Source organism: Hylobates moloch, unplaced genomic scaffold, assembly GCF_009828535.3.
Source record: "Hylobates moloch isolate HMO894 unplaced genomic scaffold, HMol_V3 SCAFFOLD_4, whole genome shotgun sequence".
NCBI classification, from domain to species: domain Eukaryota; kingdom Metazoa; phylum Chordata; class Mammalia; order Primates; family Hylobatidae; genus Hylobates; species Hylobates moloch.
This window is the reverse complement of record NW_026652279.1, coordinates 160,337,367-160,350,613: the sequence shown is the minus strand read 5'-3', so window position 1 is coordinate 160,350,613 and position 13,247 is coordinate 160,337,367. Positions and strand designations below refer to the sequence as shown.

Sequence of the window (13,247 nt, the reverse complement as noted above, 5' to 3'; positions counted from 1 at the left end):
CTCGAGCCTGGGCAATACAGTGAGACTCTGTCTCAAAAAATAAAAATAAATACTATGAATCCACTTCTGTTTAAAACAAAAATGTATAAATGTGATTATATAGATTAGACTATTCAGAGAAAAAATGTGGAGGTAGACATCAAAGTAGTTATTTCTGGGAACTGATTATGAGGGACATAAAAATTTTGTTTAAAAATATGTGGAGCTGGCTGGGCGCGGTGGCTCACGCTTGTAATCCCAGCACTTTGGGGGGCCAAGGTGGGCGGATCACGAGGTCGGGAGATTGAGACCACGGTGAAACCCCGTCTCTACTAAAAAATACAAAAAAAAAATTAGCCGGGCGTGGTGGCGGGCGCCTGTAGTCCCAGCTACTCGGACAGGCTGAGGCAGGAGAATGGCGTGAACCCGGGAGGCGGAGCTTGCAGTGAGCCGAGATTGCGCCACTGCACTCCAGCCTGGGCAACAGAGCGAGACTCCGTCTCAAAAAAAAAAAAAAAATATGTGGAGCTATTTATAATTTTAAAACGTTAAGAAAACAAAATAGCTTTTTGTTTAGTCAGATAAAAAAGGAAATCCATTGTTTAGTCAGTGCTTCTGTTGTATTACAAAGAAACATTAAAAAAAAGATCACATTTTTAACCACACCTTGGAAGAGTACACCTTAAAAAATATTTTCAGGCCTCGTACATTTTTAAAATGCCTATCAATTTGTCCATAACTGTGAGAAAACAAAGTTCTCAATGTACAAAATTCTGATGAGTCACACAAAATTTTATATAAAAGCCAAGCTGAAAAACTTACGCTGTGTATTCATAAGGAAGAACTGATTCCACTGAATCAAGTCTGTTCACAAATAGTTCTATTTCGGCCTGAAAATAAGGAAACACAAAATTAGAATATAAACAACAGGACACAAAGCCTTAAGTCATGCTTAGAACTGAAAAACAATTTGACATGTCTGAAATGTAAAATGTTATAATTCCAGTCAACTTTAAATAATTCTCTTACAAATCCATTCACTGAGTGGATTTATATACATTTAAAATATACCAAAATAGGGCCAGGAATGGTGGCTCACACCTGTAATCCCAGCCCCTTAGGAGGCTGAGGTGGGAGATCACTTGAGGCCAGCAGTTTGTGACTAGCCTGGGCAATACAGCGAGACCCCATTCCTACAAAAAAATTTTTTTTAATTTTTTAAAATTAGCGGGGCACAATGGCATGAGCCTGTATTCCTAGCTACTTGTGAGGCTGAGGCAGGAAGATCACTTGAGCCCAGGAGTTTGAAGTTACAGTGAGCTATGATGGCGCCACTGCACTCCAGCTTGGGTGACAGAGCAAGACTCTGTCTTAAAATTTTTTTTAATATTTAATTTTAAAAATACACTAAAATAATTTTCAGAGTTGCAAATGTCTCCAATAGTTTTTAAATGCTTTCTAAATTTTCTAAAAAATTAATAAGATATTTTAACTAAAAGCATTTATCATATTAATATAGATGCTGTTTTTAAAAATCTGGTTTCCAAATTTGGTATTACACTCTGCAGCACAAAAATTTTTATTTTTAAATAATTTTTTTAGCATTTTCACAGCAAGCAACCAAGAAATGCTGCCAAGTTGGTTAGAAATTTCTAGATTAACTATACTGGAAATACAATTCCATGCACATGTGTACTCTTAAACACACGGGGATAGACAATGACCACATGGTCTAACTTTGAAGGACCTCTTCCATCAATTTAAGAACACTGAACCACAAGGTAGTAGCAGTGAAGATGGTGGCAATGACCAGATCAAGCTCAACAACAGGGTAGAGGGAGATAAGCTGTATCAACTTCCTGGGAAATATAGGCTAATTTTAAGCTACACTTTCCTACTGGAGCTTCCAAAATTTCTCCCAGGTATAGCTGAAGTTCTACAGGACCCATAACACTGACCTACCCTCTCAAAAAAGGAGCTCAGGCTACTCATGACAGAATTTACTAGCTGAAGAAGCCAGCAAGTCATGTGTGCCCTGAAGTACTTTTGGTGCTAATCAAAAAATGATTAAGAGCTGTTTAGCTGGGACAAGTATTTATTTTATAGAGTTAGAGCTGTACACTGCCTTTGGACTAGTCATGAGGCTTCTGGGAGTGCCACAGAGCCACATTTGTCATTTTGATCTCACTTACTAGTGCTGTCAACAGTCCTCTACACTTGCTAACATCCCCCAAAGCAAGATGAGATGGCTGGTGTACAATTAAAACAAATCAATAGTCCATTGCCACCAGAAAGGCAGCAACACACAGCAGGCAATATTACAGGTTCTGTGGCCAGACTGCCTGGGTTCAAATCCCGGTGCTATCACTTGTCTAACTGTGTGACTGTGGTCAAATTATTAAACATTTGACCACATGGGTCAAATGTGCTTCATGGGTGCTTCAGTTTCCTTATCTGCAAAATGAGGATAACAGTATTTCTCGGCTGGCGTGGTGGCTCATGCCTGTAACCCCAGCACTTTGGGAGGCCAAGGTGGGTGGATCACCTGAGGTCAGGAGATTGAGACCAGCCTGGTCAACATGGCGAAACCCCGTTTCTACTAAAAATACAAAATTAGCCAGGTGTATTGGCACATACCTGTAATCCTAGCTACTGGGGAGGCTGGGGCAGGAGAACTGCTTGAACCCTGGAGGCGGAGGTTGCAGTGAGCCAAGATCACACCACTACACTCCAGCCTGGGCGACAGAGTGAGACTCCGTTTCAAAAAAAAAAAAAAACAGTATTTCTCTCATAGGGATAGGGAGATTAAATAAGTTAACGTTTATAAAGTACTCCAAATAGTGCCTGACACATGAAATGCTATGCATTTGTTAAAATAAAATCAAACAAATTTAGTAATATTCAGAAGAGGGAAGTGTTCATCCACTAAAATGCTCACCCAATATTCATGCTCTACAACAGAGGGCATTAGCCTTTGCATGTAATACCAAAAACAGTATCGTATGTGGCCCCTACACCTCTACTCAAGTGAAATTATAACTCAACGGCAACACAGCCTTCAACACAGCTAAAAAGGTAATAGGACATGATATTGTAGCACTACAGCATGCTTGAATTAACACAAATACATACAACCGTTGTGAAGGCAAAATTCCCATTTAATGGCTTTCTTTGCCAAAATAATTTCCACTAATTAGAAAGGGTCAACACTGCTATGAAGATATGTCAGAATTCAAATGATCCATTTAACATAAAGAAGACTGAGGCCGGGCATGATGGCTCACACTTGTAATCCCAGCAGTTTGGGAGGCCGAGGCGGGTGGATCACGAGGTCAGGAGATCGAGACCATGGTGAAACCCCGTCTCTACTAAAAATACAAAAAATCAGCCAGGCGTGGTGGCGGGTGCCTGTAGTCCCAGCTACTTGGAGAGGCTGAGGCAGGAGAACGGCGTGAACCCGGGAGGCGGAGCTTGCAGTGAGCCGAGATCGCGCCACTGCACTCCAGCCTGGGTGACAGAGCGAGACTCTGTCTCCAAAAAAAAAAAAAAGACTGAAAGGTCTCCAAAACACTAGTCCAGTTCCTATCGCTCGATTTCCTTCTAGGAAGGAATGTAGCTATTATACTCTACACAACTTTCCTATGTTTTGTGTTTCAAAATCTGTACAGCACTGTCAACACATAGGCCATGTCCCTCTTGCTACAATTAAGCGTATTCCTCACTCTCAACCTTTCTCAGCATGAAATGATTAAGAAGCAAGACTTTGAAGCTAGGCTGCCTGGGTTTAAATCCTGCCCGACACTAGCTGTGTGATTCTAGGCAAGTTTCTTCACTTCCCTGTTCCTCAACGTTCTGATCTGTAAAACAGAAGTGATAATAATCCCTACTTCAAGAAGTTTCTGAGAAGATTCAAGAGCAGCACCTGGCACAAAGTACCATATTTACTACTATATAGCCATGTCCAGCAGAGTTTTAAGCGATGATGGAAATGTTCTTCAAACATGGTGGCCACCAGCCACATGTGGCTATTGGGCACTTAGAATGCAGTCAATGTAGCTGAAGAACTGAATTTTAAGTTGTATTTAGTTAAATGTAAATAGTCTCAGGAGGCTAATGGCCTCTGTGTCAGACCAGAAACAGAAAGAACAGCACGGGAAAGAACAGCATGATGCTCAGCACCATTTACAGCCATGTGCCACTTAACGACAGGGGTGTGTTTGGAGAAACGTGTCATTAGGGTATTTTGGCATGGGACCATCACAGAGCATACCTGCACAAATCTAGATGATGCAACCTATTGCACACCTGGGGTATATATATGGTGTGGTCCATCACATACTTAACATGTGATTGTACTAAATACCATGGGCAACTGTTAACACAATGTTATTTGTGTAGCTAAACACATCTAAACATAGAATAGGTACAATCAAAATGCTGTCTAAAAGAAGAAAATGTTACACCTGCATAGGGCACTTACCATGAATAGAACTTGCAAGGCTGGCAGCTGCTCTGGGTGAGTGAGCGGTGAATGAATGTGAAGGCCTAGGATATTACTGTACATAACTGTAGACTTACACACTGTAAACTCGGGCTATGCTAAATTTTTAAAAAATAAGGTAATCACACTACGATGTTACAATGGCTATGATGTCACTAGCCAATAGGAATTTTTAGCTCCATTATCATCTTATAAGGCCACTGGTCTGTCATTGACTGAAACGTTATGCGGTTCATGACTGTATACGGTGTTTCTTCATCTATTTAACATTTTTCCTCTAGTCACTACAATCTTTTCTTTTCCTGGAAAAACGACGCTAGTTTTATTAGTCTATCCAAGAGGCTGGCAAACTTTTCCTGTAAAGGGCCAGAGAGTAATCTTAGGCTTTACAGGACATTGGGTCTCTGCCACTGCCGTAGTGCAAAAGGAGCCGTAGACACTACATCCACAAGTGAGCATGGCTGCAGCCCAATGAAACTTTCACTTCCGGCACTGATATTTTATTCTCATGTAATTTTCACTCATCACTAAATATTATCCTTCTTTTGATTATTTTTCTCCAACCACTTAAAAATGTAAAAACAATTCTTAGCCTGAAGGCCCTACAAAAACAAGCAGTAAGATGGATTAGAATTCTAGTACATCCTTCAGCACGGTTTTCCAGGTATTTTTCAATATTATTTGAATTCAAATCTCAGCGGGTCGAACACAAGGCATAAAGTTTGAAAGTCTGAGGCCATGTGAAAAATTTTAGGACACTGTCTCAGGGCATACAAATTTAGGGTAAATGTTTCTCCCATTTCTACCCAATTGATGAAGTAATACAAATTTTTGCTTAGCTTATGATGTCCTCTCTGAAGTTTCATGGGACAACTTTTGGCTCTAAGAGTCTAAGATTGAGGGAAAACATTATTCTCATTTTCTGCACTCTCTCCTATCTCCTTTGAGTCTCAATCTTCTGAATCACCTATCTCCTTGATCATGCCAGCTGCTCTTCTCAGGACCTTGCCCTATTCTCATATCGTTCTTGAAAGGCATGTCATGGAGAATTATAGCAGAGTTTAAGATTTACATGTTACGGATCACGAGGTCAGGAGATCGAGACCACGGTGAAACCCCGTCTCTCCTAAATATACAAAAAAATTAGCCGGGCATGGTGGCGGGCGCCTGTAGCCCCAGCTACTCGGACAGGCTGAGGCAGGAGAATGGTGTGAACCCGGGAGGCGGAGCTTAGCAGTGAGCCGAGATCGCGCCACTGCACTCCAGCCTGGGCGACAGAGCGAGACTCCGTCTCAAAAAAAAAAAAAAAAGATTTACATGTTAAAGTTTCATGTAAGTATAGAATAATACTGTTACTTTCATTAGCCTTTCTACCCAGAAGCTTACATTCTTCAAGGACAGTTCTTTATTTCCTTCCTATGTTCTACACTGATAGCTTGGAGCTCATCATCTCAAAAACATGGTAACTGTTTCTCTTCAGATACACTTTCTCAATTTGTCCTTGACCAAATTAATTTACTTTTTTGCTGTCTCATATAACTTGAAGAGAGCTTCTGAAAATATATTTTCATTAGCTTTACATTATGCTACATACAGAGATTTGTACCACTGGCAAATTAAAACATTTCATGTGCATTCTCTTTTCCAAATTTAAAACCCAAATTAGCCTCAAGCACCAGTCCTGGAAATCTCCACTGTCAGCACTCCCCATGGATTTCTCTCACTCCACCTCACTCAGCCCTTAAGCCAACCCACGCCACACTTCCTTTAAATTCCATTTTAACCTTTAAAAAACAATGGTGTCAAAACTTTAGAAATCAAATTCATTGGCTCCTTCTAAAACTACAGCAAATCTTCCAGTAACTTTAGAAACCAGGAAAACTTCTTTTCCAGAAACCATGTTAATCTTCTGTTTATATAACTTGGTGTCATTAAACCAATTACTATCACTCTTATTCCATTTTAGTGCATAGCCCAAGGGGGGTTTTCACACCCTTTCCTCCCTCATTTTCTTATCTACATGTTACTAGTTTTTATCCATCTACATTTGGCATTTCATCTAATATCTAATACCCATTAAATTTACCTTATTTGTCAACCCTTCCTGATCTGATGAAGCAGTTTCCAATTCTCCTCCTTAGAAAGAATGTATCATCAGAATGCTGGGTTCACTTCAAATACTAGGTCTACTCTTATTAAGTGTTCTTGGGCAAGTAATAATTTTGAAAGTGGGAACTGAATGATATCATAATAAAATAGAAAATAGTACACGCAGAAGCTGGTCCATAATTGGCAGGCAATAACTATAACAAATAATAAACACAGCAGCTGTACTCTATTATCTTAAAGAAACTGGCCATTCCTGAGTCTGAATAAAGGTTTATCATTGTAAGGGTTTCTGTGAAAGGCTCTTCCTTCCTCTCGTCTCCCATCCATCCAAGTAGTGCAACTAGGCTATTCCAGTGTTTTTAAAGGACACTAAGACAGTCAGCCTTCTGAACTTTGTTAATGCCTATCCATTATACTCGTCTTGGCCACTAGTCTAGGGAAAAGGAAGATAATAACTATCATGCACAATTCTGATAGTAGCCTCATGAACTAGGCATTCTTTGCTTCTTTAACATGAGGAAACAAGTTAAAAAGCTGGACTGCAGAAACAAAGTAGGTAAACTCAACTGTTGCTACCATAACTTTTTATTTCTGATGCTTTTATTCCTCTACTTTTCTCCCTTCTTGTCTCTTCTGACACCTTTCCACACTACTTTTGTAAGTCTATCATAGATATCAACACTAAATTATGGACCTATTTTTGATGTTCAGCAAAGTAATCAAACACAGCTTGAATATTCAGTTCATCTTAGCTTTCATAGCACTTCCATTCTTCCTTTTCTAAATTGTGAGAATCTGAAATTTTAAGAATTACCATCTCACACATGCTGAGGAATGTGAAGTCAATTAAAATTAAAGTCAACCTTAACACAGAATATAGAATAGAGCCATTTACAATATATTTGTAAATACGCTACATTTGCAATAACTCTAAATATCAACTCTTGCAGCAAGACAAAGAAATTTCAAAAGTGTCATACGAATGAGATCCTCCTAATATGGCAGTGGAACAATTGTTAAAAATTGGAAGAAAGGAAATGAGACTGCCGGGGAGTTTATATGGTTTCATAAAGGGCTTCAAGCTGAACCATGTGAAAGTATGCCACAGATGTCATGACATTCACCCCTATGAAACATAAGGACACACAAATAAGACAAGTATGAAAAAATGTAAACAATTGTTGATTCTAGGTGGTCTAGGTGAGTGAAATGTGATCATTACACTACTCTTTCAACTTTTTTGAATTTTGAAAACTGTCACAATTAAAAGCTAGAAAAAGGGCTTTAAAGTTGAGAGTAGACCTTAGTCTCACTGTAAAGCAATAGAAGGCAAATGAAAACAATAAGAAAGATTTAAAAAGTAAAATTTAGGGTGGAAAACTGTTCCAGGTGCAGGAACGATGATCTCAGGAGAAGCCAATTTATTAAATAGGAAAAAATAGTAGAATTTGCAATATATTTGAAAACCAAAGAACATTCACAACAACAGATCCTGAAGACCACAAGAAACTCAATCAGCCAACACATGTATTTAATGCCCACAAAGCCCTATACTAGACATTTTGGATGATAACACAAATTCATGGACACTTGCCTTCAAAGAATTTATAATCCAGATGGAAACACAAGGCATGTGTTTGAATATATGTCCTTGTCTAAATCTCATGTCAAATTGTATTCTCCAGTGTTGGAGGTGGAGCTTGCTGGGAGGAGACTGGATCATGAGGGTGGATTTCTAATGAATGGTTTAGCACCATCTCTCTTGGTGCTGTCCTCCTGATAATGAGTTCTTGTGAGATCTGGTTGTTTGTAAAGTGTGGCACCTGCCCCCACACTCTCTCTTGCTCCTGCTGTAACCATATGACACGCCTGCTCCTGCTTCATCTCCTGCCATGAGTAAAAGCTCCCTGAGGCCTCCCCAGAAGCAGACTGATGTCAGTGCATGCTTGTACAGCCTGCAGAATCGTGAGCCAGTTAAACCTCTTTTCTTTATAAATTACCCAGTCTCAGGTATTTCTTTATAGCAATGTAAGAATAGCCTAATAAAGGAAATTGGTGCCGAGGATGGGGTGTTGTTATAAAGATACCTGAAAATGTGGAACTGGTTTTGGAACTGGGAAACAGGCAGAGTTTGGGGGTTCAGAAGAAGATGGGAAGATGAGGCAAAGTTTGGAACTTCTTAGAGACTGTTTAAATGGTTGTGACCAAAACGTTGATAGTGATATGGACAGTAAAGTCAGGCTGCTGAGGTCTGAGATAGAAATGAGAAGGTTACTGGGAATCTGAGCAAAGGTCACACGTGTTATGTCTCAGCAAAGAGCTTGACTGCATTCTATTCATGCCCTAGGGATCTGTGGAACTCTGCACTAAAGAGTGACAACCTAGTATATCTGGTAGAAGAAATTTTTAAGCAGCAAAGTATTCAAGAGGTAACCTGGCTGCTTCTAACAGCCTACCTTAGCTGAAGGGTCAACTAAATGATTTAAAGCTGGAATTTATATTTAAACAGGAAGCAGAGCATAAACATTCAGAAAATTTGCAGCCTAACCATGTGGCAAAGAAAAAAAAAAGTTTTTTCTGGAGAGAAATTCAAGCAGGCTGTGGGGCAACTACATGCTAGAGATATCTGTATAACTAAAATGCAGCCAAGTGCTAATATCCAAGACTATGGGGAAAAGGCTTCAAAGGCATTTCAGAGACCTTTGCAGCAGCCCCTCCCACCACAGGCCCAGAGGCCCAGGAGGACTGAATGGGTTTATAGGTCAGACCCAGGGCCCCACTGCCCTGTGCAGCCTTGGGATCCCAGCATCCAGGCCACTCCTGCTCCAGCCATAGCTCAAAGAGGCTGAGACCTCGGGCTGCCACTTACAGAATGCAAGCTGTAAGTCTTGGTGGCTTCCATGTGGTGTTAAGCCTGCAGGCACACAGAGTTCAAGAGCGAAGAATGCTTGGCTGCCTCTGCCTAGATTTCAGAGGATGAGAAAACCTGGGTGCCCAGGGAGAAGCCTGCTGCAGGAGCCCCCACAAAGCACTTTTAGTAGGGCAGCGTGGAGGGGAAATGTGGTGTTGGAGCCCCATTCAGAGTCTCCGCCAGGGGACTGCCTAGTGGAGCTGTGAGAAGGGGGACATTGTCCTCCAGACTCCAGAATAGTAGATTCGCTGGCAGCTTACATCCTGTGCCTGGAAAAGCTACAGGCGCTGAACAACCTGTAAGAGCAGCTGTGGGGGTTGAACCTTGTAAAGCTACAATGGTGGAGCTGCCCAAGGCCTGGGAATATTTACCCAATGCCTATAGCCCCTTTGTGTCTTGGAAGTAAGTAACTTGTTTTTGCTTTTTTTATTTTACAGGCTCATAGGTAGAAGGGACTTTCCTTGTCTCAAATGAGACTTTTGAATTAATGCTGAAGTGAGTTAAGATTTTGGGAGACTATTAGGAAGGCATGATTGTATTTTGCAATATAAGAAGGACACGAGATTTGAGTATTTTTCCCCACTCAAATCTTATGTCAAACTGTAATCCCTAATGCTGGAGGTAGGGCCTGGTGGGAGGTGACTAGATCATGGGGGTAGACGTCTAATGAATGGGTTAGCACCATTCCCTTGGTGCTGTCCTTATGATGGTGAGTGAGTTCTTGTGAGATCTGCTTGTTGTAAAGTGTGGCATCTCGCCCAACAGAAAACTCTTTCACTCTTGCTTTTACCATGTGACATGCCTGCTCCTGCTTCACCTTCTGCCATGAGTAAAAATTTCCTGAGGTTCCCCTACAAGTCGAGCGACGTCCGTGCCATGCTTGTACAGCCTGCAGAACTGTGGGCCAATTAAACAACTTTTCTTTATAAATTACCCAGTCTCAGGTATTTCTTTATAGCAACACAAGAACAGCCTAATACAGCATATATTAAAAAAAAAAAAAAAAAGTGACAGCACTTATTTATATGTTCTTGGAGTAGCTACTGAATCTCTGTGGGGGTGTGTGTGTGTGTGTGTGTTTGTGTTTTGTTTGTTTGCCTTTTTTTTCCACTCTAAACATCTTTATTCACTATCCAAAAGAGTTAAGTCCACCTCCTCCCAGAAATTTGCCTTAAATAGAGATGGACAACTCTAGATTATCACTGATGTGACTAGAAAGAGCTTCAAGGGTTACTTGCTTCACATTCCCACTTTCAAACTGTCCCCACCTAGGTTATTTCAAGAATGCAAAGTTTTGACAACATGAAACATTTTAAGGAAGTTGCAAAATCCTATGTCACTTAGAGAAAGCAGGACTGATTACAATCCTGCACTACGAAATGTTTTATGGAAGTGGTTTTATTTACAACTCTACAGCCTTCCTTTTAAATTTCTCTCCCAAATGTACAATTTTATTTCTAGTCCTGATCCGCCGATTCCATACCTGATCCCAGCTATGGTCACAACTAGTCTATTTTTTTGTTTTAACAAGGCACATAGGCCATGCCACAGGACTATACTTTTTCCCGTTTCCTGGTTCCTTTGTTTCTGCTTTTATTCCCAACTTATTCTGCTATCATCACATCTGTCCCACCCCACACTTACAACTGGATTTTCAAGGGAGAAAGAAATTTCAGTGAAGAGATGTGACTGTACAAGGGTCATGGCAAATAACAAGTCACAGAAGGTTTTGAGATATGGAGGCCATAAAAAAGGAAATCTATGGAGCTTCAACTCCTTAATATTAGAGCAGTTCACAGTTGCGCCTTCCTGAAGAAGGGAAGTCTTAACTCAGGCACAATAAAAGTCTCAAGGGCAATGCTGGGCCTCACAAATGCTTATTTATGAGCTCTGAGTTATCCAATCAGCAATGCCCAGAAATTTATCTCCTAGATAATTACCAGGGTTCTTTCCCCAAAGCCCTGACAAACACAATTTCAATTTTAGACTGTAGCAACAAAAGACGTAAATATAAAACCTGACTACTTAAAAATTACACAGACAGGTCAACGCTGCAATGAGCTATGACTGCACCACTGCACTCTAGCCTGGGTGACAGAGCAAGACTGTTTCTAAAAAATAAAATAAAATGAAAATTACATATAATAGATACAGAGTATTTTCTGGAACTGTCAAAGTCCAGGGTGATAAACGGTCAGGGGTCCCCAGGGGAAAGGCAAAGAAGAAGAAGAGTGCTCAGAGTAGAAGGCAGTGGCGAAGAGCCTAGGCTTTGGACTCAGTCTTGGGCTTGTTTGCATTCTGGCTTTACTACTTACTAGCTTTGTACACTTGAGACAGCTACTAAATCTTATTAAGCTTCTGTTTCCTCATCTAAATATCATAGGGATGTTATGAAATTTAGCTAAGGCATATACAACACACAAATTGTAGTCTTTACCATTATTATTAGCAAAGGGCAATAAACACGTTTGAAAAGTGAGAAGAGGAGCAAAAAAAGAAAAAATTCACAAATTTCCTCCAAAGCCTTTCATAGATAGTTAATTTGAGTGAGAATAGAATGAAATTGTTGGACACAAGTAAAGCAGCTACAATTAACTACAAAACTTACTGAGAGACCATGGTGACAGGAAGCTACAGGAGAGAATACGGAAGTAAGGGTTTGGGCAGCTGGGCTCTAAGGCTGACAGTGCACAGACCAATCTCTGTAGTGCCAATGCGTGTTTGTGTGTTTGTGTTGGCGGTGTGAGGTGTGGAACATATGTCTGTGATTTGTTTCAGATGTTCCAGTTTACACCTTTGGAAGTTCAAGTTTACACCCACCTTGGTGAGGGGCCACAGGCAGAAAGACACAATTTTATTCACAGACTTTTGTTGCTTTCTTCATTCTCTCAGATTCACTATAATGAACAATCACAGTCTTAAAATAATTTTACTTAAAAATTTAATTTCTGAAAGGCAAACTATCTCAGTTTCACACACCTTTTCAGAAGAAGAAGAAACAATTGTTGGAATGTATATTTACCATAGTCAAAGTAAGTCCTTCCACTGCCAGATTTCAGATTTGAAACAGCAACACCCAAATACTAATGAGTTCCCAGAAGCTAAGAATCAATGCTCTTATTCCAGAGAAAAGTATGAGAATGTGAAACTACATATCGATAAATATTTATCACTATACCAATAAATACACATACAAATTATTTTTTTTTCTTTAAATACTTCAAAATCTTCAAACTACTTCTATGGTCAAATTAAAACAGGAACATATATATTCATTCTGTGTCTGTTCAGATCAACATTCAGGACTATTTTCTTAAAGTTGACTCATTCCAATATTTATACACAACTGCTCCCAGAATAACAAACACAACTTATAAAATGCTTCTAAAAATAACTACCAAGAAAGGAAAGTATGACTGAGTAATTTTCCTTTTTATTAAAAAGTTGTTAAACTAATTCATTTAAACATTGTTTTTAACCACTAGGGGGTATAATTGGTCATTTTTCCTTACAGCAAAGGAAAAAAAATCTTAATTTTTCATCTAAGAACGTGATCTATCCATCAAACATTTTAAAAGTGGCAGACATTTTGGAGAATTAATACTATTTTTAGTTCTTAGTTCTGAATTCTGGTTGACAACCCAATAATTACTTGAAAGTTAAAAGCAGCAAAGGTGAACTGCTCACTAATCTTCACCTCTTAGCCATCAGAATGCCACTCGGCACACTAAGATTTGATCTAAAGCT

The 13,247-nt window shown here is 39.8% G+C and overlaps 1 protein-coding gene across 1 annotated transcript in view; it reads right to left on the bottom strand.

The window, feature by feature from the left end:
* TM9SF2 (transmembrane 9 superfamily member 2) overlaps window positions 1–13,247 on the bottom strand; it is a 63,743-nt gene that overhangs the window by 45,521 nt on the left and 4,975 nt on the right. The window contains exon 2 of the mRNA XM_032151193.2: window positions 802–869. Coding sequence (XP_032007084.1) covers window positions 802–869 — 68 coding nt within the window. The remainder of the gene's footprint in view (window positions 1–801; window positions 870–13,247) is intronic.